General features: G+C 45.3%; 1 protein-coding gene across 7 annotated transcripts in view; it reads right to left on the bottom strand.

The window, feature by feature from the left end:
- The window catches only part of LOC144934140 (WD repeat and FYVE domain-containing protein 3-like), a 137,858-nt gene extending 111,927 nt beyond the window's left edge, over positions 1 to 25,931 (bottom strand). For all 7 annotated transcript variants that reach the window (XM_078859611.1, XM_078859612.1, XM_078859613.1 and 4 more), the window contains exons 1-6: positions 25,692 to 25,931; positions 9,517 to 9,803; positions 7,111 to 7,234; positions 2,591 to 2,700; positions 1,646 to 1,807; positions 568 to 760 (exon numbers count right to left, since the gene is read on the bottom strand). In XM_078859611.1, the coding sequence (XP_078715737.1) occupies positions 568 to 760; positions 1,646 to 1,807; positions 2,591 to 2,700; positions 7,111 to 7,234; positions 9,517 to 9,789 (862 nt within the window). In that variant the 5' untranslated portion in view covers positions 9,790 to 9,803; positions 25,692 to 25,931. The remainder of the gene's footprint in view (positions 1 to 567; positions 761 to 1,645; positions 1,808 to 2,590; positions 2,701 to 7,110; positions 7,235 to 9,516; positions 9,804 to 25,691) is intronic.
- Between the last annotated feature and the right edge of the window lie 979 nt (positions 25,932 to 26,910).

Here is a 26,910-nt window from a genome sequence, read left to right as displayed (position 1 = left end):
TACGTTGAACGTCTTTCGCGCCGTACGTAGCCGACCGTGCTCATAGGAGGCGCGTTGTGCATCGGCCGCTTGGTTGGCGTTCCTCGCGGCTCGATGAGCACGCTCGTCGCAAGGCTTTGCATAACATTTTTATTTGAGTGATGTCGCTGTGAGGTCAAATGGGTTTCTGCAATGGAGCCCACGGGTGTAACTTTAGTCTTATTATTAACGGAGCTTCAATCTATTGTCGTTTAGCTTGGGACACATGCCAGATAAATATATATATACAAAAGTTATTTAGTTTTTATTCAGATGTTCTTTCTTTATATCAAAGGAAGAACATTTATATCAAAGAAAGAACATCTCACAATTTCCGGAAGACAGGACATATATATGTTAATGCATTGTCTTGAGTGGTGTATTACTACCCAACTGAAAAAAAAATGCCAATAATAATCCTGGGAAGACTTAAACATTTCCCAGGGCAATGACCTCAACCTCAAAAACAGGACAATCTTGGCAAAAACCAGGACAGGTGCAGCAAGCAAGGATGCAAGACCGGGAAAAGGCCCAGCCGGAGGCGCTCACCGTGGAGGTATCGGATTACGTTGTTGGTGAGGCCGTGGCGCGACACGGCCCGCAGGACGTCACCGGCACTCCTCCGCCACGCCAGGTTATGCGGGGGGCACCAGGACGTGGCGGCACCGAACAGCAGCGCCAGATCGTCCTTCTGCACCAGCTCCTCCGCTGGGGACGGGTAGCGGCACAGCCGGACCAGGATCTGCCGCGCACGGAACCCGTCATCGTCAGCGCGATCGGGGGCAGGCAGCTCTCGCACACTCGCGCGTCATGTTATCTTAACAAGTGAGAGCAGATCGAGACGATATGTAACATTTTACAAAAGACCTTTGAGTAAGTATCATGAAACAAAATCAGGGGATAATATGGTGTAAACGTTTCAGTGTTAAAACGACACAATCCTAAAAAAAAAAATTTGTAAAGAAAGACAAAAATTTACTCTGAAATATCGTATACTTTTAGAGGAGGTGATCACAATTTTTGTTTTATTTTGGTTTGAATGAGATTTTAAATGTTTCGTATTATGTTTGAAATGTGAAATTAAGGGTTAACCTGGAAAAAAACCTGATCACCCACAAAATCTCATTGTCCAGAAAATAAGCTTTCTTTCAGAGTAAAATTACGTACATTGTCCATCTCAATTGTTATCTGCAGCAATGCTGTCATTGAATTGCCACATCAAAGCATCAATGTGGCTATGGTATTTTTGAAAGTGACAATGATTGCGATGAGTGAAAACCATAGGGGGAAAATAACAATTCTCACACAAAACTCCCAGTTTCAGACGCAGCCTTTAATTGCCGTACTCTGACAATATTCCTATTGCTTTTTCATTGACACTTACACCCAGACATCGCATCGCACTGGAATCACTTAAGCAAGGCACCTGCGGGTTTCTTTAACACTGCTCTCACCAGGAACTTCGAGCAAGCCCTCCCTGTGCTGCCAGGGTCCTACGGGTGGCTTTAACACCGCTCTCACCAGGAACTTCGAGCAAGCCATCCCTGTGCTGCTAGGCACCTGCGGGTGGCATTAACACCGCTCTCACCAGGAACTTCGAGCAAGCCCTCCCCACGCCCCCAAGCACCTGCACGAAAAGCGTCTGGAGGTTGACCCGCTTCTCCAGGGCGACAGGGTCGGGCCGCGGGTCGCCCTCCCAACGGCTCGCGGGCGGGAGGTCGAAGAAGAGGTACAGACACTTGACGAGGGTGGAAGGCAGCGACATCGTTGTCATGCAGTCCACCGTTTTCTGCGAAAGCCGCATTCGTTCGACGATCAGTTACGTGACCTCCATGGGCCCGATTCCCATACTGCTTGAGAAGACCTATTTTTTTGTGCAACGTTGTGCTTTTATACATTTTGTTGTTGGTTATTTTTTAGACTTGACAAGTCTGACAAAAAGGCCCTTTCTCCATAAAATGGGCATCCAGCCTCTTGCGCGAGAAATAAAATGGTGCAGCTTTTCACATTTTATTTTCCATTACAGTTGGGTTGCATCCATTAGCCTGCCTGACCCTCCATCGTAGCAACTGTGCCAGTTTATATGAGCAACAGAGTGAATGCAACCATCCACCCACGCTCTGTTTAATAATACAATAGTGCCACGGTGCTTTGCCAAATAGAGCCTTAATTTTATGCAAAACGTCACAGAAATGCACGTACAGTATGTTTCCAGTACATGTATCATAAATACACGGGCGCAAATGAGGAGTTTAAATTTATATATATTTTTCCGTGCAGGAAACTCGTCTGCTTTAGAGAAAAAAATCTAGTGTTGATCTTAGCAGCCACAAGGTGTGTAATTCTTCACATCAACGGCAAAGGGGGGTACATCACTACACACCTGCCAACCATGACGAGTTCAAAGCCTTCACTAGATATGATTTCCCAACACCCAATAATTTTGCCAACACCAAAACATTTTTGATACTTTTAAACCGACACATTAAAAAAATCGCATCTGAGCATCAACTAAAACAAGTTAGGTTGCTGTGAGGTGCCGGCACAAGCGGAATGTGCGAGCTCATTCTACCTGCCCTGTTCCAGACAAGAGGTTGATGGTTGTGAGAAGCCTCCAGCCTGGGTTGTCATCCTCTCCAATCGTATCTTCCAGGAACTCCACAATGGCACGGCTAGCTGCCTCTGCAAGGCCAAGCGCGGGTGAAACCATCAGCTCTGAGATGGGGGGGGGGAGCTCAAGGGGAGGTCTGCAGTATCGAGAACCTTTGAAAGACAAACGCACCCCACGACAAGATGTGGTCCAGCCTACTACAAACTGTTACTATGTGGACATCCTTTCAAGGGCTGCTGCTGCTGTAGGTTATAGATGCGTGCGGTCAATAATTTGAAAAGTCAGTTTAACACGTAGGCTTTCGCGACCAATATTATCCACAAGAGGTTTCTGGGTTAGATAGTATAAATATAAATGTGTCGTTAAACCCGCCATCGCCCGACGCAGTCAATTAGTAAGGTTTGACACGTAAATAAAACATGTCAATTCTTTACTAGTACAGCACACCGGTGTTTTTTTCACGTGACAACCCTTACTAGTTGGCTGTGTCAGGTGGTGGTGGGTTTAACGACACATTTATATTTACACGCTCTAACCCAAAAACCTCTATTATGGATAATGAAAAAGTCACTTTTTTAACACAAAATCATTATATGATTTTTTTTCTTCCTATGGACAAATTCAACTGGCTATAATTGAAAGCCACCTTCCAAAAGGCACAAACCCGTGAGTCTAAGTTATTGTTTTGAAGAGGCAAGAAAGTAAAAACAGTCTCAAGTACACGCTTGAGTATGAGCAATGCACTTTCGAAACTGCTGTGACATCGTTGTTGATCCTTGAAATGTCATTCCCATACTGTGTGTAATCACAAACCCGAAGCACACTTTGGACAGTCGGGGTATGCGCTCCGCTCTGCGACGTGTTTTGTGATTCAGCTGGCTGGCAGCCACAAAGGTGGCACAAACCCAAGCAGGGCATCTAAGTGGTCCTCTGGTATGTGCCATGTACTCGCCCCCAAGGGCAAAGAAAAGGCCAAACGTATCAGGACAAGTTGCGTGCAACTTTTTTTCGTGAAGACCACGTGGCATGAACATTTCTTTCGGTCCACATTCACGGACCTGTAAATGTGCGTGGAATTTTACTTTGAGCACTGCAGAGAGCAGAAGCTGCTACGGTCGCCACAGAGATTTACACAATCCGTCTTGTTTTAAATTCCCCAATTAGGCCTGATTTTGCAAAAGAGTTACCATGGCAATGTGCTTATAAATCTTAATGAGGTTCTGTGCAGTGGTCAAGTGAGATTAGCATTTCAAAGGGGCAACAAAATCCATCGGCGATATCTGTCCGTGAAAATCTCAAGACTTTCTAAATAATACATTTGTGCATTTCTCTGCAGCATATTTCCGAAAGCCATGAAAAATCTTGAAAATATCCTGTCACCATAGATAACTTAAATTATTCAACATGTAACCAAACTGCAAGTTATTGGTTTGGGAGGTTTATTACTCAACTAAGTAAATAAACCCACTGCGTGAGAATAGATACATATAGAGTCCTCTGATTTAGAGTCCGATGACAATCAACTCTGAGAGACAATGACGGGTAAATTGTTGTACAGTACTGACCAATGTGCTCTTTACTTGGACAGTAACACAAGATATGCGCACATTTAATCACATACGCCAGGCACAGTGAATTTCCCTTGGAGAAAAAAACAAAAGACAGCAGCATACTGTTAGGTTTTTTCGGTAAAGTCACGTAGGTAAAAAATAAAAAAAATAAAAAAAAATTAAAATAACTCAATTTAATTTAATAATAAATGAAAATAACTAAATTAGATTTAATTTAGTTATTTAATGAAAAGAATAATAAATGAAAAGAACTAAATTTAGTTTAATTATTTTCATTTATTATTTTATTTTATTATTATTTTTGCTTACGTGACTTTACCGAAAAAATCTAAGAGTATGATTCCTTGCAGTCTTAGGTTTTTTTCGGTAAAGTCACGTAGGTAAAAAAAAATTAAAATAAATTAAAATAACTAAATTAAATTTAATAAAAAATGAAAATAACTAAATTATATTGAATTTAGTTATTTAATAAAATAATAATAAATGAAAATAACTACATTAAATTAAGTTAAATTTCGATTTAAAGCTTTCGTGACTGCAGGGATTCATCTTCTTGGTTCTTTCGGTAAAGTCAGACGCTGTCTTCCCGACAAACCTGTTCTTCACCTGAGGACGGCTGCTTGCGTTGTGGCCGAAACGTCGTGAGAATTATTTTATTATGTTTTATGTTTTATTATTTTATTATTTCCCTTCTACGTGAACCAAGAAGATAAATTAAGTTATTTTCATTTTTATTATTATTTTCCTACGTGACTTTACCGAAAAAATCTAAGAGTATGAATCCTTGCAGTCACGAAAGCTTCAAATCTAAAAGACAGCAGCACCTCGAGAAATAAGCTGGGGCGAACTGAAGGATGTTAACAAGTACCACCAATGCACGCGGATTTATGATGAGGACTTAATTAAACCTTGGAGCAGCTGTTCGAAAGCTCCGGCAGCTGTGGCCAAAACAACACGCAAAAGCTATTTCTCCAGATACGCGTCTCTTAGCATGACATTTAAAAAAAAACAGAAAAAAATTTAACTCATTCGTCACGACCAGCGTGCACACACCACGCACTGGGACACAGCACATGAGGTCTGTGCGTGCGCATTATGATAATCCTTCCCAAAATTAAGGTGACGTTAGAGTATATTTTTGTTCTTGAAATATTTTAAAGCAGACTGACAAAAAATATATTCAAAAATTGCCTTCGCATTGCTTAAAAAGAAGTTAATCCTGTATCAATATCATCCTTTGAAAAAATTTTTAATATATAGATAGATTTCAGTAATTATGCATGAAGATAGACAAACTTGAAATCTATAGCAATCCCAAAGAATGATTTCAATGTCTTAGTGAAGTATGGTCAAACAACCCCTATGACCCGCCAGCGCGCCAAGATACTCATCCAGCAGTGACGTAACACAGGCATGACGCCAAGAGGCTCCGAGACACCAGGAAAATGTAACCAAACAGCTGATCTAGCTGATGCAACTTCCCATACATTTGTAGTGACATAGAATTAGCTATGTAGCAGCATAGCGCTGGCTGCTGGCGGGGTAGGGGATCTTCAGCTTACAGCAGGCCAGGTGATACACCAAGAGGGGGATCTAGGGGAAAGGTCACGGAAGGGACACACCGGGAACCTGCCGGTAGGTTCTAGAAAGGGGGTGTGGCTGGGAAGCGGAGCTGGGGGCAGAGCCAGGCCACGCTGACAGTATAAGAGAAGCCCAGAGAGGGGACCTCGGGGCTGTCGTGTGGAGTGGGATCCCCAATCATGCTGCTGTAGTCTTCACCTTCGTCTACGTCTTCACCATCTCGGCGTCACCAGTCAGGCAGTCTAGTCGAATGTAGACGGATTATTTGGAAGTGTTAACCCGTTGCTGCGTGTTAATAAACAGTGCCTCCAGCTCTTAGTGTCTCCGATTCAGTCACTACACATTTGCCCCAAATTCATTTTATAAACCTGGTTGCTAGACTGACTAGCCTGCTTAAATCTTGACTTAAAGCTTTCCTGACTGCAGGAATTCATATTCTTTGAGTCTTTCGGTAAAGTCACGTGGGTAGGTTGATAGAAAATAACAAAAAACTATGACGTTTTGATCACAACACAAGCGATCATCATCAGGAAGAGGGGGGGGGAAACTAAACGTCGTAGTTTTTTGTTATTTTCTTTCAACCTATATACGTGACTTTACCGAAAGACCCAAAGCATATACACACACCCTATTTTGATATTTAAAGACATTTGTGTAGCATCCCCCTGATGCTGTGCAGTGTAAGTATCTTACACAATAATCTGTTAACTCCCATCTCTTGGTGTATCACCAACCAATCTGGTTGGTGCTAGTAACAGAGCTTTTGAAAAATTATCTCCATTAGTGTTAAAAAACCACTGTCCATTACAACGTTGGTCATGCTCTTCATCGTCTGGTTTCGAGACAGGCCTGAAAACATGGCTCATTTTGTATGAAATAATCAAAATAAAGGATGGCTTACGAGAAGAGCATGTGGTGTGGTGGGCGATTGAAGGTGGTACCATTAATAGCTAGTCGAGCATGGTGCGAAAATGGGTGAAAGATACTCATTGAAAAAGCCTTAAAATGTTTTCAAGAGGTCGTGGGTTCAATCCTGATCTTCACGCCCCGCTGTATATTTGGATGTTGCGTGTTTCTCTCCCCGTGGTGGTCACGTAGATTTTTCTCCAGGTCCTCCGGTTTTTCCCTCCACATTTAGAATCAACACGCGTTTAGAGTATTTGGCTGCTAGAAATGTCCACTTGATGATAAGCCACTTCGTTGAGCTATCATTTGTGGCCAGGTGGATAGCTCAGTGGGCCTTACCTGGTAAAATACAAAAATATCTCAGTTCGGATAGTTAGCTTCTTGGAATTATAATTATCACCCGAGGGAGAAAATATTTGATACCTGTGGACTTGTTGGCCGCGCGACGCCTGATTTCGCTCACAGCGAGCCTGGACACCTGGGAGGTGAACTGCAGGAGGCTGGGGAATCGCTCGCACACCTGGTGGGGGGGCACCCCTTCAAACACCTGCGAGGAAAAATCAGAAACGCTCACAGCCTGTCGCCTCTCTCCTTACTCCGGCCCACCTCATTGGCATTTCTATGGGACCCTTTTTGCCAGTATCAAAGGTCCTATAGATATACAGGGTGTTTTAAAACGATGGACCCGATTTTAAATCGCTATATCTCTGCAACCACGAACCGCCCTTGAATGAAACTCTTACCATTTGAAAGGGCGGGGCATAGAGTTTCAAATGGTTACCGCTCGATGCCTCTCCCAGCGCACAAACAGCCCCTAGCCTCAGTCATTCGCAAGACGCGCTGCCTCAACGTTGGATGGGTCGCACGGGACCCCACGACTTGGCGCTACACTCTTGGCCCCCAAGATCCCCAGACATCATCACACCCTGCGACTTTTTCTTGTGGGGATACGTCAAAGAACGTGTTTATGTGCCACCATTAGCGACTAATCTGGATGACCTCAAAAACAGAATCACGGCAGCGGTGACTTCAGTGGAAGAAGACACTTTGAGAGGCGTTTGGGACGAATTCAACTATCTTCTCGATGTTGTCCGTACAGCAGGTGGAGGGCACATTGAGCATTTATAAAATGGTCAGTAAAACTTGATAACTCATTAAACCGTTTGTAACTTTTCGTGTAATTTTAATATGTTGCCATCGTGAAATATACTGCTTTGAAATTGGGTCCATCTTTTTGAAACACCCTGTACAACTGCTCAACCTTAGCTATTAATGCTTCGATGTTTGCATTGCCTTTGTAACTGTTTGCCTTTTGGTCTGTTCTCTGGTTTAACGCCGGTGGTTAAAGAAGGCCATGAAGAAGGCTGTCTCTACTTCTTGGTTTTTTCGGTAAAGTCACGTAGGCGAAAACTAAATAAAAATGAAAACAAAAGCGGATAAAATTTTATACGCTTTTATACGTATTTTATACACTACAGTAATTTTGCTGGAGCAGTCACACCTCATGATGGAGGCTTGTGTTGCTTCCGAAACGTCGTCATTTAATTTCATTGTTTTCATTTTTATTTAGTTTTCACCTACGTGACTTTACCGAAAAAACCAAAGAGCGTGGATTCTTGCAGTCACGCAAACTTCAAATCAAGGCTGTCTCTGGTGCAGGCCAATCAGTTTCAAAGACAACGTGTGTATTATCAGAGAATGTTTGTTTACATGTTTTGCCACAAGTATATGTGATTAATGCAGACTCGATGTATTACAATAGGCTATCTATTTGGTGTTTGGACATCTTAACACCTATATTCTTGGTTCTTTCGGTAAAGTCACGTAGAAGGGAAATAATAAAATAATAAAAATAAAACCACAGCACAAGAAAATGTTCTTGCTGTGGTTTTCCCACCTGATGATAATTGCTTGTGTTACAATTGAAACGTCGTGAGAATTTTATTGTTTTATTTTATTTATTTTATTATTTCCCTTCTATGTGATTTTACCGAAAGAACCAAGAATATGAATCCCTGCAGTCACGAAAGCTTTAAATCGAAATCTTAACACCTGTTTTATTGCCATAAAGGGTAAAGCCTATTCTTACTTTTTTTCTTTCCTCATAGCATTTAATCATATAATGCTGCGGATGTATTCAACTCGTAAGGATGAGACCACGCTTCAACTTATCGATTAATATCGGTTCTTAGAGCTCACAAATCGCATGCGTGAAAATAGATAAGTTTTGATTCGTATACGTTGTAAGTGATGGGTTAAAGTCTCCCCTGCAGCCATGGGAGGCATGACCAAGCATGGCAATGTTAAAGAAGATTAAACAAATTATGCAATCAAACCTTTGAATCGCAATGATTCTTGAAATCGCTGGCAGAAGGGGTGAAATGGTTCACCACCGCCACATTTTGTGTATGAGGTGTTCTTGAGAAGCGTAACATCAGATCACTGTGACCTTCTTTAGCATTCCATAATCAACAACATACCATCCGTCAGTAGATGCATTCATGTCAAATTCGAACCTAATAAAATATCCAATGTGTTAAGAAAAATGAACATTCAAAACTAATTCTTTTTTTTTCTTTCACTTGTAACACTGCACTAAACACAATCTATATATCACACACCACAACAAGTACAGTACTTCGGACAGGCACTCTAAAGTTACAGCAGAAACGAGGGCCGTAATTACTTATTTACATGCATTTTCCTGCCAGCTCCCCCTTTGGCAACCTCCGCAATGGTCCACTCTGTCACGAGGCCGCGAGCCACAGGAAAATCCGAGGCCCATCGCTTCGCCGAGGAAAAAGCGGCGCGGCGGAGGGCAGAGCTGACCTTGTTGAAGAGTGGCAAGGCCTTGTACAGCTTCTCCTCCTGATCCCTCGGCGAGGAGGCGGTGGGTGGCCGTCCGGCCTGGCACAGCTCGGCAGCCAGCCTGCGCAGCTCACGAAGCCCCGGGCAGGAGGGCGAGCTCTCGGGCGAGGCCTGCTCCGAGTGGGGCTGCGCCGGTGGCGTGGCGCCCGCCGCCGAGCCGTTAGCTGGCGCCTGCTGGCCTTCCTCCGAGCGCTGCCTCCCTCCGCTCATGATGCGCCGGAACACAAAGCTCATCGCCCCACGGCGTCCTGACCCCGTGGCGGAGGGGGGGGAGAAAGAAGGGAGGGGCAAAAACCAAACGAGACAAAATGAATCGACGGCTCCCAAAGCGGGCAGGTGCAATCCTCCAGGGGTGTAAAATTGGACTGGCACCACTTCACTGAAGCCACCGCCGGAGCAGATACGGCCAACTGCACGTGTGAGCCGTGGGTCAAAGAAGGTCGGGCTGAGAAACCCGATGGGCTGCGAAACGACAGCACGTAAGGCTAAGCGTGTAAAATGGGACCTCGTTCACCATCGCCAATGAATGCAGAAGCCATCTCAGTCTTAACCTATTTTGAGGACATTTTCAGAAATTGTTTGGGGCAGATGGCAGGGGACGGGGGGTTATAGTAGACATTGACTCATTTAACAATGAACTAAATAGCATCAATATAAAGCAACGAACTAATTATACACTTGGTCATCACACTTGTCTTAATCCTCATGGCTACTTGCAGCTGTTATCGACTTGTCTACCACCAATGTTTTCCTTGGCAATACGAATCTCACACCTTTTTAGACCTGTTGAGATTTGCTGATTTTCTCTCCTTGAGGAAAGCTGCAAGTGAGATTTCTCTCCCTTTTGAAGGGCATTCGTGCCAACAAAAAAAGGACACACACACATACTCAAACAACTTTAGCAAGCTTGTTTTTGCCTCTTAATACTGCAACTCGTATGCTATTTCACGATTAGTTCTTAAATAATTAACTTAGAAATGCTCAAGTAATCTGCGAATATGAGATGAGGTTGGCAAGACTTATTGCAGTCTTCATTGGTTTATTTGTTTTTTACGTTTTCTACACGACTGCACAACTATTGCCCCAGGGCTTGGATAGAGAGCAGATAAGTTTGACCTTTAGAGAACACGGGAAGGGCTCATGCGTCGGTGTTCATTGTGCAGCAAGACATCCTATCGAGTGAAAGTTTGGTTGTGTGGAGTAAATGGGGACCATTATTTAGCTCTGTTTACAGACATTCAAGATCTCGATGCGCGCGTTCCATAAACGCAGAACAATGCGTTCCTCTTGTGCCCCCAGGGAAACGAAACACTGTTGCAAAACAAACGTTCTCTCTCCCGCGAGGCACCCCCCGTTGCAACGTTGCCCGAGAGGTACTGATAACGACGCATCTTGTCAAAACGTATCACGATGCGATAGTTGTTTGAGCATCTGCTGATCGAAACGTGGCCAGGAAAGGCAACGAAAGGCTCATTACATTTTTTACCGCAGAATGTAAAGTGGGCGAAACGTGTTGTTTTTGCATGTGGGATACAGTGCGTGTTGTTTAGCAATACCGACCACAACAAGAACAGCTGCCTTCTTCTTGAACTTTCGCAATATTATCCACGAGACAGCATAAGTGACTACGTGCCATCAAACTCTCCCTCGATCACTTCCCCACTTTGCCCATGTACTTTTTAATAACGTAAAATAATAGTCATTTACTGCCCCGATGCCAATCCACTGCTAGATGAAGGCCCCTGCAAGCATTAACGTTCTGAGGGGTTGTTTGACTACACATCATTAAGGGGCCGTCCATAAATGACGTCACACGATTTTGGCCGATTTTTGACCCCTCGTCACACGGCGTCACAAAAAGTCAGACCCCCTTCAAATATGAAGTCATATTTCCATTTTGAAAATAAAACATGCTTCAAATCGCTTTAAACTATTGTCATTGTAGTGCGTATTTAATGTGGCGCTGCATTCTGATGTTGTAGGAGAAAACACGTATTAAAAAGGAGGCGTTGGAAAGCTGAAATTTAGCATAACATTCACTTGAAAATATTCAACGCTAACTAAAACTGCAGATGTTCAGAATATGATATTGAAATTCTCTTATAATTATAAAATATTAAAAGTAATTCAAACTATAAAAAAATACTTGAAACTTTGTAGTAGAACGAAGCAAAATGGAGAGTACAATTTATAACAATCACATATTTATTCCACATAATGAAAAGCCCTTGTAGAATCATTAAAATCTAAATATTTAATAACAATCATTCAAAAATTTTACTAAATTCATACTTCTCCATTCTCCCATGGAGAAGCAAAATGCTCCTTCATGGAAATAAATAAAAGGTGACCTTAGTAAATTTAAATAATAATACAATGAATAATGAAAATTTATCAAAATTAGTGTTGTTATAACAATTCCATTGTTAATACTTATTTAAAGTTGCGCATTTTGATGTGACGGCGCATTTTGATGTGACGTCACATTTCTCAAACCCCCCCCCCCCCGTCACACATCGTCACAAATGTCTGACCCCCCCTCCCCCCCTAGGTGTGTGACGTCATTTATGGACGACCCCTAACGTGCCGATACGTGCAGGTTGGTAAGGTGGGAGTGGGGGGGGGGGCAGTGGGGGAGGGGGTAGAAGGGCCCAGGACAAGTTCAAATCTCACTTGCCACAGACATGAGCTGTGGCCGGGACTTGATTACAAACTGACGGGGGTTCAGAGTTCAATGCTCAAAGGGGCCGTCCATAAATGACGTCACGCACCTCGTGGGGGGGGGGGGTCGGACATTTGTGACGAGGGGGGAGTTTGCAAAATATGACGTCACATCAAAATGCGCAAATTTAAATATATACAGACAACACGTTCTACTTAATTAAATAGACTTTTAATAAATGTTTTCTCCTACAACATCAGAGTGCAGCGGCACATTAAATACGCACTACAATGATAATAGTTTAAAGCGATTTGAAGCATGTTTTATTTTTGTGGGAGGGGGGGGGTAGAGCTTTGTGACGTCATATTTGAGGGGGGGGGGGTCTGACTTTTTGTGACGCCGAGTGACGAGGGGGGGGGTCAAAAATCGTCCAAAATCGCTTGACGTCATTTATGGACGGCCACAACCAATGCACTACTGCTCCCTCCACCTTTACTAAATATGAACAGTTCGATTTAAAGCTTTCGTGACTGCAGGGATTCATCTTCTGGATTCTTTCGGTAAAGTCACGTAGAAGGGAAATAATAAAATAATAAAAATAAAACAATTAAAAATGTTTTATTTTATTAAAAAAATTATTAAAAATAAAACATAAAAAAAAATATTTTTTTATTTTATTATTTCCCTTCTACGTGACTTTACCGAAAGAACCAAGAAGATAAATATGAACAGTAAATAGTTAAATCGGTCCTCATTTGGCACAACAGGTTTGCTTGACAAGGATCACAAAACGTGGCAGCTGAAACCAGTGGGAGAACTGAACGATATAATCCCAAAAAAACGGCGCGAGCGAAGCATACATACATGGGATCGTCACTTTAAACGAGGATTCCGAACCCCACCAAATAGTGTAAGCAAATGGAACGTGTTTGCCTTCGTGCTTAACCAAATGCAGTATCGATGTCACGTGGTACGCTCTCTGCCACGGATCATGGCGCTCGCTCGCTTGCTCGCTTCATGGTTGGGTTCCTCTTTGAGGAACGTGGTTAGCGACAGCCAAACGCCGTTTTCTTTCGCTCAGTGAGGCAAGATCGAGGAGTACTGTACGACTCACTTGAGGCCCTTGAAGTGTGGAAGGTCCTAACGAGATCCGATGGAAGCCAAGTCTTTACCTAGTGTGCTGTTGCACAATGTGGTTCACTTGCCGTTAGGTATACAATGGCTTACTCTCCACAGCCATTTCATTGCCATGAGTCTATGTTGCAGTTCGATACAAAAATGTATTATTTTAGTCTTCCCTGTTTACGCTCTCCTTTGTACGATTCGTCACATGTCTGATTTGTACTGGTCTGCTAATTCCATTATCCCAAATATCTCATTTTAATATTATTTGCAATCACGATAGAGAATCAATTCTAAAAAGCACTAGTCAAAGCATGTGTCCTGAACGTAAAAATGGGTTTTAATGGTTGAATTTACGGCATCGTTCCTTTCCCACGAATCGTTGTGTCATGAGACCCACATGAAACTCTTGAGCGTGGTGCCTGGGCATGGGCATTGCAGTTTTCAAGCCACGCATACACCTTTAAAAAAAGTTCAAATAAGCTGCAATGTGCAAAGATGTGTAATGTAAATATTCACATCTTCTGCGAATTCAAATGACTGTATACCAGTAGCCCAAATAACATCAGGTGGTACGAAACTGCCAGGGTTTACTCATAATTACATGCAAACTCAGTGCCAGAAGTATACAATTACAACAGTGATGCAGTGCATTAAGTCAATGCATTAAATATACATAGGCCATATAATAAGCAGCAACATTAGGCCCAGTAGTAAAATTTTAAACAGCCAACTTGACTTCCAAAGAGTTACTTCCCAAATGCTCTTACAGAATCGTGGTATGTATATTTCATAAACTAGAATGCACAACACTGTTTTTAATTTAATTGTCAACAAAATGGTAAAAACAACGTTGGAGGGAACATTATGTATCAATGAATTAGTTAATATTAAGTTCATGATACACGCATCGAATTGTGTTTTCTTCGTATATCTTGAATGTAACAGGTTTACATCAGTTCTGCAGCCACTAGAGGCATTACCATTCACCACAATAACAAAAATTGTTTAAACATATATATTAAATTGTGACACTGAATCATGACACCCTCACTCCGCCAGACAAGAAGAATCGAAATTGTGCGTGTGCAAGCCAGCATGATGAATGTATAAACTATAAACAAACCTTCACAAACTGAGATTCTAGAAAAAAATTACTTTTTATTGTACGATACAGAGACGCTCTTGCAATTTATGGTGAACAAGGGTGGAGACATTGAATTGTCATCAGTACTCTTCATTCACTCTGCAAAGCCTCATGTTCCTGCATTGGGATGTCTGGCCAATTCCATTAATCAATGTTTGGCTGCGTGTGGGAGGATAGTAGTGGAGTTCCCGTTACTTGGAGAGAAAACAACCCCAAAGCGTGCAAGGGGTGACAATCAGTGTCGTCATCTCCTGTCCACCTTACAGCCCAAAGTTTACAATTCCTAGGCACGCCCTTGTGGTTACCTATTACAGGAGGGCGTGGGTTCGATCCCGACCCTGACGCCTGCTGTATATTTCTAGTTTCCGTGTTCTCTCTCTCTCCCCGTGGTTGCGTGGATTTTTCTCGGGGTCCTCCAGTTTTTTCCCGAAACACATTTAGAATCAACATGCGTTTAGAGTATTTGGCTGCTATGTTTCCACATGATGATAAGCCACTTTGTTGAGCTATCATTTGTGACCAGGTCGCTTATGAAAAAGAGCTATATAGCTTAGTGGGCCTTACCTGGTCAAATCAAAAAATGTTTAGTTTACTTTTAAACCCTGATCATCATCTGGGATTAGCCACATTTAATGGCGATTTGGTCATAGATCACCAACTGATGACCTTAGCCCCCCATTGAGACATTCAGCATGGCCACTCCATGGGTGTCCTCCAGTGGGTAATGAGCTCATTTGAATTTCAGAAAGCAGAATTCACAGAAGGAAACACAGTCTGCATCGCCATCCATCAAATACGTGTCGTCCTCACAGTCAAGGGCTGGACACTATGACGATACATGCAGCACGTAGCCAGCAATTGGGGTCGTCATTAGCATAATAAATTACCAATAAGCATTGCAACTCGCTCCCCATTTGGTCCTCAATTTTATACCGCTGCACAAGAAAGAAATACAAATAATGCTTCCAAAATCTACACTTAATCCATACAGCCTACACTCTGCAGCAGTGTAATAGTCGCAGTCGTTAAACAAATCAATGTTCTTCAAGATAAGCAAACACAAATAGCTCACAATCAGTCACGTGCAGTGCCGGATAATGGATCGGAAATATGCAGTGGGCTGCATTACAAGGGCCGATGACAGGGAAGTGGTGATGGGGTCGTGAAAGCCACACAGAAGCCCTTTAAAATCTCATGGCCGCTTGTTCATGGCTGCACCACGCAGGCTGATGAATCTGTAATACAGCTGTGGAAGTGACCTCAAGGATGCCAAATGCATACCGTACAGGGTTGAAAAAAAATACAGAATTCCAATACTTGAATATGTGATAGAGCTAACAGTCTAAAATACAGATCATCATCATCATACGGTCATGATCAACAGCCATAGATAATTGTCCAAATAGCTGTTTTTGTCATCATTATCACTGTAGTTAAATGCTCACGAAAGGATATATGACCAGATTTGTGTGTCTGCTGGGACCAGGCTTAAGATGACAATTACATGTGGGATATGCATAGCAGAAGAGGTACAAATAACATATCTTCCCTGGTCACAAAGGTTTTACAACCAATCTTCCGAGTCCAGTAAAAAAAATGTTTTATTTGTATCTCCAAACCCAAAATACAATTGGAAACGTTCAAAGTCCCAAGCAATGGCAGGTGGTCGCATGACAAGAGGAAGGTTATGTTTGCTGATGCAATGCCACACAATCCACACATGTTAAAGTTTCAACAGATTGTCTAAAGAAAACAAACTGAACACAAAAGCAATGCGACGGGTGCAGTTAACTAGTCAAGGGTGCCCGACTACTGTACAGAAGGTGTTTCATATATAGCAGCAGCTGCCGGTTCGTTCACAAGGATTACTGAAACAACGCAATCACCACCACGGTTGACCAGATGAAGGCGGCTGACGAAAGCGAGCTGTCATATGGCTCGGCAGCAGTTTTGCAATCGACATGTCGTTTATGCACGGCTTCTTTCTCCTGCAGACCCATGTCGTGCAGCAACAAGGAGGCTCTGGAAAGTGCTCAACTCTGCGCAAAAAACAGCACCCGCCCAAACGCTGCAACTGAGATTTTTTTCACGCAGAAACATTAGTCAGTTTAATAATGAATTACGCTCTATCGGGGGAAGCCTCGTCTTTAGCAGGGATGTTTGTCCCAATTGCTTGACAGCAAATCTTCCTTTAATGTGCCCCAATCATGTATGGCCCTGAGTCGATCTGCAGAAAATCCTCTTGTATGCATGCCCATAGATCATATTACCCCCACGCTTATCGGCGAAAAATAGGAGTAACTTGGATTTGGTGGGACATTCTTATTATAATTTTCATTCGTGTTTGTCAGTGGGGATAAGAGTTAGCGGTAAATCATCTCAGAGAAATACAAAAAATCTCCCAATTATCCACACTTATCAGCTGCTACCAGGAGACAGAAAGTTCATAAATATTATTAGCATTCATCCACAAACAACCACGCTTAGAACGGGAGTATGTTTTTTGTGGCTACACAGGGAAAATAAAATCCACCATCCCCACAGATTAAAGGAGTTTCACTGGACTAATTTGTGTGGAGTAAACTGAAGTTGCCCAGGACAAGACCCGCATATAAGCAAATGAAACTGCATTGCTTTACACGTGTAGTGACATAACACTGACTGTTGGACAGCAGCAGCAACTGCAGGTGAGCACATGCACGGGTGTGCCGGCAGGGCAGAGGAACTGGGACAAGGGTCATGGTAGACCTCGTGTGGAAGCCCCTGGAACGCTCTGGAGGGTTCGAGAAGGGAGGCGCAGCTAGGGTAGAGCCAAGCCGCGTCGAGGGGAATAAAAGCAGCTGAGAGCAAAAGCTCCGGGCTGCCGGTTCTGGGAGTGAACTCGTCTCGTCGTCGCTGTCGTCGTCACCGCCCTCGTCACTGCCGCCTTCGCCCGGGCATTGCGCGGCCGGACAGTCGTTGGCTGTCTCGGTCGACGCCGTCGGTGCAACGAGGGCAGGGTCGTGTCTAGGCCGGGTCGTGCGGCAGCGGGGTCGTGAGAGAGAGGGGGCCTGAGTGGTGGCGTGAGCTCGGCAACAACAATAAAAGGGCAGAGCGGTGCCTGCTGCGACCACCTCGTCTCCGGCTGTGTGTGCGACGCACGCCACCCGCACGCACAGACGACACTACATACGGATAACATAACAGTACCAGATTTTCTGTACTGCCATATGCATGATTTGCACCATTCCCCAATAGGTTAGTGGTGTCTCATGAATATTGAGACTCCATCACTGTGCGAGCCACCAACTCCAACTACAAGACACTGGAATACTGTAAGGCATACACCACAGTACCTGGCAACATGGCAAGTTTACTGCATGGACGGTATTTGTTTTATGGCTTTATATCTTATGTCCATGCATAATGTGCACGCATAATATGCGTTGCTTACCATACGAATAACCCGACCGGCAATGGATACCCATTGTCATTTATATGTATTCATTAATTCCCCCCCCCCGCAACCTTTGCACAAGGGCTCACGTCATCACATCTATTCCTCTATTAAGGAACGAAACAGGAGGATTTCTGCACAAATTTTGCTGTCGCCTGAAGCTAGTTGTAATTACTGGCGAAAGGTCGTACTCAGATTGTAAATATTGTGGATTTGCTCTCCAACACAACGGTGTCGCTGTACTAGTAACGAATTGGCAAGTTCTGTTTTACATGACAAACCTTACTAATTGGCTGTGTCGGGTGCTGGCGGGTTTAACAACATCTTTATATTTACACGATCTAACCCAAAAAACCTATATTATGGCTTTATATCGCTGTAAGTTACCGCTGAGGGCACACGCCGGAGAGAGGAGAGGTCATCCACCAGCCTGCAGAGGCCTTCATATAGAATTCGATTGACAAAGGGCTAAAATGCGCCGATACACTATTTTATACTAAATGACACAAACACAACCAGCTTCTTGTGCTTTGCTTGTTAATTCGTATAATTGAATGCATTCCGGTTATTTACATTTTCAGTGATTTCATATTGTGATTTCATATTGTGCAAAAGTACACTCTACATGCATTCCATTATGCTTGTCGTAAGAGGGTACATTATTCCTGGCAATCGAAAGCTATTGATGTGAACAATGAGCTATCTGTGCTTGGGTATATGCACAGATAAGCAAATATTTATTCTATTTGTGCTTGGAACACTGACGGAAAGAATCAATGTGTCAAAATGATCAGAATAAAAATTGCACAGTGTGTGTGTCTCATGGAATGTCTCCAGCTTCGCCATCATCTTCCCAGACTCGCGGTAGTTTCTCTTTCAACGCGAATTAAAAAATGACTTGGCCAAACATCGCCAATGCAGGATCCTCCTGAAAAGGGAACCTTGTGAGAATCATCGCGGATATCCTGAATAAAATAAATAACAATATTGTAGTTTCACTACATTATTATAACAATTTTTTTTAATTTCACCAGATAAGGCACACCGAGCTATATAGCTCTTTTTCAGAAGCGACCTTACCACAAATGATAGCTCAACGAAGTGGCTTACCATCATGTGGAAATGTATAGCAGCCAAATACTCTAAACGTGTGTTTCTAAATGTGGAGGGAAAAACCGGAGGACCCGGAAAAAAAAAATCCACACGACCACGGAGAGAGACATGCAAACTCCAAATATACAGGCGTCAGGGTCGAACCCACGACCTCCTGTACACTAGGCGAGGTAGTTAACATCTCGCCACGGAGGCGTGACAGAACAAAAAACTGTGCAATCCTTGGTACATTTGCATAAAGAGTAAGCACTGTACGGTTGATTCTCGCTTTGCAGACGACAAATTCCTTGAACAGGAAGGTTAGACGTCATAATGAAAGGAGACAGTAGTAGAGTGATTCTACTTAGTTAATTGTGCAGTAGTACCACAACAATAATATGTACTTACGCATTTACACTGAGACCTCCTTTACCAGTGGAAAAATATAGTAATAGATTTTTACCCTTTCAACTGGTACAAAAACTGACACCTTTATACAAGGGATCATGTTTGCAATAACCACAACACAAGCAGTCATAATGCAAACAAAAAAACAACTCTGATAATGATATGCACTGTCCTTGAAGTTGATTAGTCCACACCCGAGACAGCTTTTCTTAGAGCCTAGTCTCCATTGGATTTGGACCAGATGATGCCAAAAGGCGTACAACTCAAAAACAGCGCACTATCAGAGTATTGAGAGCTAGGGGTAAGCATTTACACTATGAGACCTCCTTTACCAGTGGCAAAATATAGTAATACGTTTTTACCCTTTCAACTGGTACAAAAACTTCAAGGACAGTGCATATCATTATCATTATCAGAGTTGTTTCTTTTTGTTTGCATTTTGACTGCTTGTGTTGTAGTTATTGCAAACATGATCCCTTGTATAAAGGTGTCAGTTTTTGTACCAGTTGAAAGGGTAAAAACATATTACTATGTACGTATGCATCAAGCAACTTCATAATGGCCACGGAAGAATTACATCAGTGGGCATCTGATGTTCCCCATACCCCGTGAGAGGTCACAATAATGCAATGGATACATGAAGACTGAAGACGAGACGTAGCTATGCTCAAATTAGTATTTAAAAAAATAGGATAATAAGCTAAACATTGTCATTTTAACCACAAGCGTCGATTCGAAAGCGGCACAAGCGTATTTGACCAGCTGATATCCCAGGCTCAAGCAAATTTTTTTTTTCTAGTAACGAAACATTTCCTGACAACACTTTGTGGGGTTTCTTTTTGTTGTACATTTCTCAATGCCACCTCAGCAAGAACGTCAACACAAACAAAATCCCTTCCGGCAGCTTGCTCGGAACCATTGTTAAAGCGAGGGGTAAGAGCTTGTGCTGTGGTGGGAGCGAGTTCGATACCGGCTCACGGCCACCATCTACTCCCAGGTCCTGGGTGCCTCCTCCCCTAGGTCGACTCGGCCTCAAATGATTCCTGGGTGCGGCGTGTAAACGTCGCCGCTGTGGGGAGACAAAGGCGGTTGGGTGGCGTGCCGATGGCCAACGACCACACTCGGCCCCAACTCATGTGCCGTTCGGGCTCACTGACATTACTTGTTTAAGGCTAAACGGAGAGGTGGTGGAGAGGGCCTTTTGTCCATGTGCGGTTGCCTGCAGGCAGCGTCAGTTATGATGCCATCACCATGATTCTAGCCACATACATACATACAACAACCGCCATTCGCCACTAAGTGGCGGTGACGTCACCACGACGCTTGTGCCAGGCCAAGTGCACCTTGAGGCCACGTGAAGTGTCGAACGCCTGCTGGCAGGTGGTCACGGGGCAGACCCAGCAGGTGCCACGGGTCGACTGACCGAGATGACCGAGATGACTGGCAAGTTGGTACAGTAGGGGGCACCACCTATGCCCCCTACTGTGCCAACTTGCTGTGCTTTAGCCACCCGGCACTCCGCTCGTTGTTGTGAGCGTCGCTCCTCCTCCCTCCGTTGTTATTGGAGGGCGACTGCCTCCAACTGCCCAGTAGCGTCCTTCACGAGCCTCCTCCAGAGGCCGATCTTGACACCGCTGGTACCAGTCATCGGCAAGTCCACTCAGCTCCACGTCCTCCTGTACCACGTCACTCCATCTCTTCTCTAGCCCGTGCCGCGCCCGTTTAGCCCCCTCGATCCGGCCGAACAAAAGCTGTTTAGGCATGCGGTGGCTGGGCATGCGGTGGCTGGGCATGCGGTGGCTGGGCATGCGGTGGCTGGGCATGCGGTGGCTGGGCATGCGGTGGCTGGGCATGCGGTGGCTGGGCATGCGGTGGCTGGGCATGCGGTGGCTGGGCATGCGGTGGCTGGGCATGCGGTGGCTGGGCATGCGGTGGCTGGGCATGCGGTGGCTGGGCATGCGGTGGCTGGGCATGCGGTGGCTGGGCATGCGGTGGCTGGGCATGCGGTGGCTGGGCATGCGGTGGCTGGGCATGCGGTGGCTGGGCATGCGGTGGCTGGGCATGCGGTGGCTGGGCATGCGGTGGCTGGGCATGCGGTGGCTGGGCATGCGGTGGCTGGGCATGCGGTGGCTGGGCATGCGGTGGCTGGGCATGCGGTGGCTGGGCATGCGGGCTACATGACCCAGCCAACGCAGCCTTGCCTGCCGGAGGAGCTCACCGATGGGACTTTGCCCAGATCTTTCAAGGATTTGTGAGCTCCTCACACAATCCAGCCTGGTTAAACCCAGGATGGATCGTAGGCAGGCCAGCCTAAATGTTTCCAACCGGCGAAGATGCTCCATACATACATACACACATATACATACACACACACACATAGCTTTGTGTACAAACGCATTGTGTGTTTTGATACACAAGGCTCTCTGATGACGGTAGGCAGCTGTCTTAATGCTTCATTGTGGTCGCTTTCGGAAATGTTTCAGTTTTATGATTTTTTTTCTTCATGTTGTCGTTGTGGTGGATTTCAGTTTTTGTTATTATACTACTGTAGAGGAGTAATATTGTTGTTACGCACCTTATCTCCACACCACATATCATCATGTACTCTCTCACACACACAGTAAAACTAACACACACTCTCTCTCGCACATATACACACACGCACATATACACACTGGCTCTCAAACCCACGTGTACACTGTGGGCGTTCAAAAAACACATGGACTGTACACACACTCATACAAAAATAAAGATCCCCCCGTATAGCCTGTGATAGACTGTAGGGGCAAGTGCTCTTAGCTAGCACCTATAAAGGCCGGCATGGCACACGAGGGGGTGGGTGGCCAACACCACGCCCGGCCGCCTTTGTCTCCCCAGTGACGATGTTTACACATCGCACCAGGTACTCATTTGAGGCTGAGTCTACCTGGGGGAGGGCCAGGGCCGGTTCAGATAATGGTCACTGATGTTGACCGTGAGCGGGAATCGAACCCGGGTCGCTAGGTTCGTAGCGCAGCGCGCTAGCCACTACACCACCGCTCCCTACAAACTCACACACACACACTCTGGCTCTCTCACACACACACACTTCCTCACACACGCACTCTCATACACACTCACACTCTCACACACACACTATGGCTCTCACACACACACTATGGCTCTCTCACACACACACTCTCACACACACTCACACACTCTCTCACACACTGGCTCTCACAAACACACTCACACACTCTAACACACACACTCACACACACACTCACACACACTCACACACACTGGCAATCACACACACTCACTCTCACACACACACTGGCTCTCACACACACACTGGCTCTCACACACACTCACTCTCACACACACTCACTCTCACACACACACACTCACTCTCACACACACACTCAGGATCTCACACACACACTCTCTCACACACTCTCACACACACTCACTCTCACACACACACTCACTCTCACACACTGGCTCTCACACACTCACACTCTCTCTCTCACACTCACACACACTCACACACACTCACACACACTCACTCTCACACACACACTCACACACTGGCTCTCACACACACTCACACACACACACTCTCACACACACTCACACACACACTCTCTCACACTCTCACACACACTCTCTCACACACTCACACACACTGGCTCTCACACACACTCACACACTGGCTCTCACACACACTCACTCTCACACACACACTCTGGCTCTCACACACACACTCTCACACACACTCACACACTCTCTCACACTCACACACTGGCTCTCACACACACTCTCACACACACACACACTGTCTCTCACACACACACACTCAGGCTCTCACACACACACAACACTGGCTGTCAGACATACACACAAACTCTTTAACTCTTCCACGCACACACACACGTACACACATAGTGACAGCACATCCACTGCAAGCCTTGGGGCAAAACATGAATGCCAGCCACGACGCAACACGGCTGCAACGCCACTCACAGCCCTCCTATGTGAGGCAAGACGACCACAGCACTGTACATGGTGTTCCATGGCAGGGCAACACACACACGTCCGTGTATAGGCACAGTCCTGCAGAGATATCGTGTCGTGTCATGTAGGAGAGGGTCTCGTAGACATTATGGCTCATTTACATTCGCATAAGGGGCAGCGTGGGGAGGCATTCATCCAGCAGTGGGTAGACACTGGCTGATGATTATGATGGTGGTGGTGTGGGCGATCATTATAATTGGCGGTGATGATGATGGCGGTGGTGGTGCTGACTGATTATGAAGATGACAATGATGGTGGTGGACATGATGAAGGTGGTGGTGGTGGTTCTGACTGATTATGAAGATGACAGTGATGGTGGTGGACATGATGAAGGTGGTGGTGGTGATGCTGACTGATTAGGAAGATGACAATGATGGTGGTGAACATGATGAAGGTGATGGTGGTGGTGGTGCTGACTGATTATGAAGATGACAGTGATGGTGGTGGACATGATGAAGGTGGTGGTGGTGCTGACTGATTATGAAGATGACAGTGATGGTGGTGGACATGATGAAGGTGGTGGTGGTGGTGGTGCTGACTGATTATGAAGATGAGAGTGATGGTGGTGGACATGATGAAGGTGGTGGTGGTGCTGACTGATTATGAAGATGACAGTGATGGTGGTGGACATGATGAAGGTGGTGGTGGTGCTGACTGATTATGAAGATGAGAGTGATGATGGTGGACATGATGAAGGTGGTGGTGGTGGTGGTGGTGCTGACTGATTATGAAGATGAGAGTGATGGTGGTGGACATGATGAAGGTGATGGTGGTGATGGTCATAAAAACGATGTCGGTGGTGGTGATGGTGTCAAGCTGGTAGTGATGAGAATGGAAACAACGATGTGATGATGGTGAATGGGGTGGTGGTCATGATGAGAATGGTAGTGATGATGGCAATAATGGTGTGGGTTAATGATGAAGACAGTAACAGTGATTCATGATGGCGATGATGATGGTGGTGGTTGTGGTTGTGATGATCGTGTGGAAAATCGAGAAACTCGTAGACACAAGCTGATAATGAATAAGACACAAAGGCACACAGCAAATTCTACGGGATACTGCAGATAGTGCAACTCACGTGGGAGACGATACAGTGACTAAATATCACCATAGATAAAACATGATCTCGTACGGTACATGCACATGTAAGAACGCAGGGGGTGCATTTCTTATAATTCGTGCTCAGTAACATCACACTTGGGAGGGCAATATGCAGCATTGATGTATATCACACTGGAGAGTGAACGAATTGTTACTGTACAAACTCTAAAGAGTGCATGGTTATTCAAAGTGTAGTGTTGTAGCCTATGGAAATACATTGCGTGTCGTATGTCAAGTGTGTAAACAACGTGTAAGTAATGAATGTACACGGGTATTGTGGAGGCTATGTTAAGTCTACTCTGCCGTGCGTAGCCTGTATGTGTATATATTGTGTGTCCTGTGTGTATGACACTCTCATCATCAAAGTCATCCATGGTTTATCCACTGCTGGATGAAGGTCCCCCCCTCCTCATTCCGCCACGATCCCATCCCACTGCCAAAGACGTCTCTGGAAGAGTAGGCCAAGCGCCGTCAAGAAGAACGATTCCAACGGCAGTGGCGAGTGCTCGACATTGCACGGCTGCACCTTTGCCTTGTCGCAATTCCCACGGGAGAGCCCGTGCCACACACGTGTACACACACACACGTGTACACACACACACGTGTACACACACACACGTGTACACACACACACGTGTACACACACACACGTGTACACACGTACACGTGTGCGTGTGTACACGTGTGCGTGTGTACAACACATTAAGGTCCAACCAGAGCTATAGATATTAGTAAGAGACATATACACACATATACACACACACGTGTGTGTGTGTATATGTGTGTGTACAACACATTAAGGTCCAACCAGAGCTATAGATATCATTAAGAGACACACATACACACACGTACACACACACACGTACATCATTAACCTGTGTACGCGCAGCGGTGAAGGCATGACCCACTTGTACCATCCCACACGACACACGAATACGTTTGGGAGGGGTGAGGGAGGAGGTCTCATTGCTTAAGGCTCCCTCTGCCTAATACTCCACGTACGTCAAGAGACAAATGCGACGACGATGACGACGATGTAACAATGCTACAATGACAACAATGGCTTTTTATTTCCCCCCCCACCACCCCAATCCTCTCCGCGTCCTCACCTCCTCCTCTGCTCCGTGTCTCTGGAGCCAGCGACGAGGCACCATCCCACAGGGACACGACAGCCAGCGACAACCTCACATGTAGACATATACACGACGCATGCGTGACACACACACACAGACCGCAAGAACGGGCGGATGGAAGGGCAGGAAGGAGAATAAGAAGATAGGAGAGGGAGGGAGGGACAGAAGGATGTGATGAGTGTGTTTTTTGCGCGGTAGGGGAGCGAGAGAAGGATGTGATGAGCGTGGTTGTTGCTGCGGGGTAGGGGAGGGAGGGAGGGGGGCGGGTCTCGCAACGCTGATGCGACTTCCTGCAGGCGGCACGGGCACAGACGCCGAGGGAGGGGGGAGAGCGTGGTGCGTCTTGAGTGTCCACGTGTGTGTGTGTCATGTGTGTCCACGTGTGTGTGTGTGATGGTGAGTGTCCACGTGTGTGTGTGTGTCATGTGTGTCCACGTGTGTGTATGTGATGGTGAGTGTCCACGTGTGTGTGTGTGTCATGTGTGTGTGTCCGTGTGTGTGATGGTGTGTGTGTCCACGTGTGTGTGTGATGGTGTGTGTGTGTGATGGTGTGTGTGTGTGATGGTGAGTGTCCACGTGTGTGTGTGTGATGGTGAGTGTCCACGTGTGTGTGATGGTGAGTATCCACGTGTGTGTGTGTGATGGTGAGTGTCCACGTGTGTGTGTGTCATGTGTGTGTGTTCACACTGTGTGTGTGTGTGATGGTGATGTGTGTCCACGTGTGTGTCATGTGTGTGTGTGTCCACGTGTGTGTGTGATGTATGTCGGTGCACGTGTGTGTGTGTGATGGTGAGTGTACACGTGTGTGATGGTGATGTGTGTCCTTGCACGTGTGTGTGTGTGATGGTAAGTGTCCACACTGTGTGGTGCGTCTTGAGTGTCCACGTGTGTGTGTGTCATGTGTGTGTCATGTGTGTGTGTCCACGTGTGTGTGTGTGATGTGTGTCCTTGCACATGTGTGTGATGGTGATGTGTGTCCACACGGTGTGTGTGTGATGGTGTTGTGTGTCCTTGCACGTGTGTGTGTGTGATGTGTGTCCGCGTGTGTGTGTGTGTGATGGTGAGTGTCCACGTGTGTGTGTGATGGTGAGTGTCCACACTGTGTGTGATGGTGAGTGTCCACACTGTGTGTGTGATGGTGAGTGTCCACGTGTGTGTGTGTGATGGTGAGTGTTCACACTGTGTGTGTGTGATG

Source organism: Lampetra fluviatilis, chromosome 9, assembly GCF_964198595.1.
Source record: "Lampetra fluviatilis chromosome 9, kcLamFluv1.1, whole genome shotgun sequence".
Classification (NCBI taxonomy): Eukaryota; Metazoa; Chordata; class Hyperoartia; order Petromyzontiformes; family Petromyzontidae; genus Lampetra; species Lampetra fluviatilis.
Note: the sequence above shows the minus strand (reverse complement) of the source record. Positions and strands in the feature narration are given on the sequence as shown.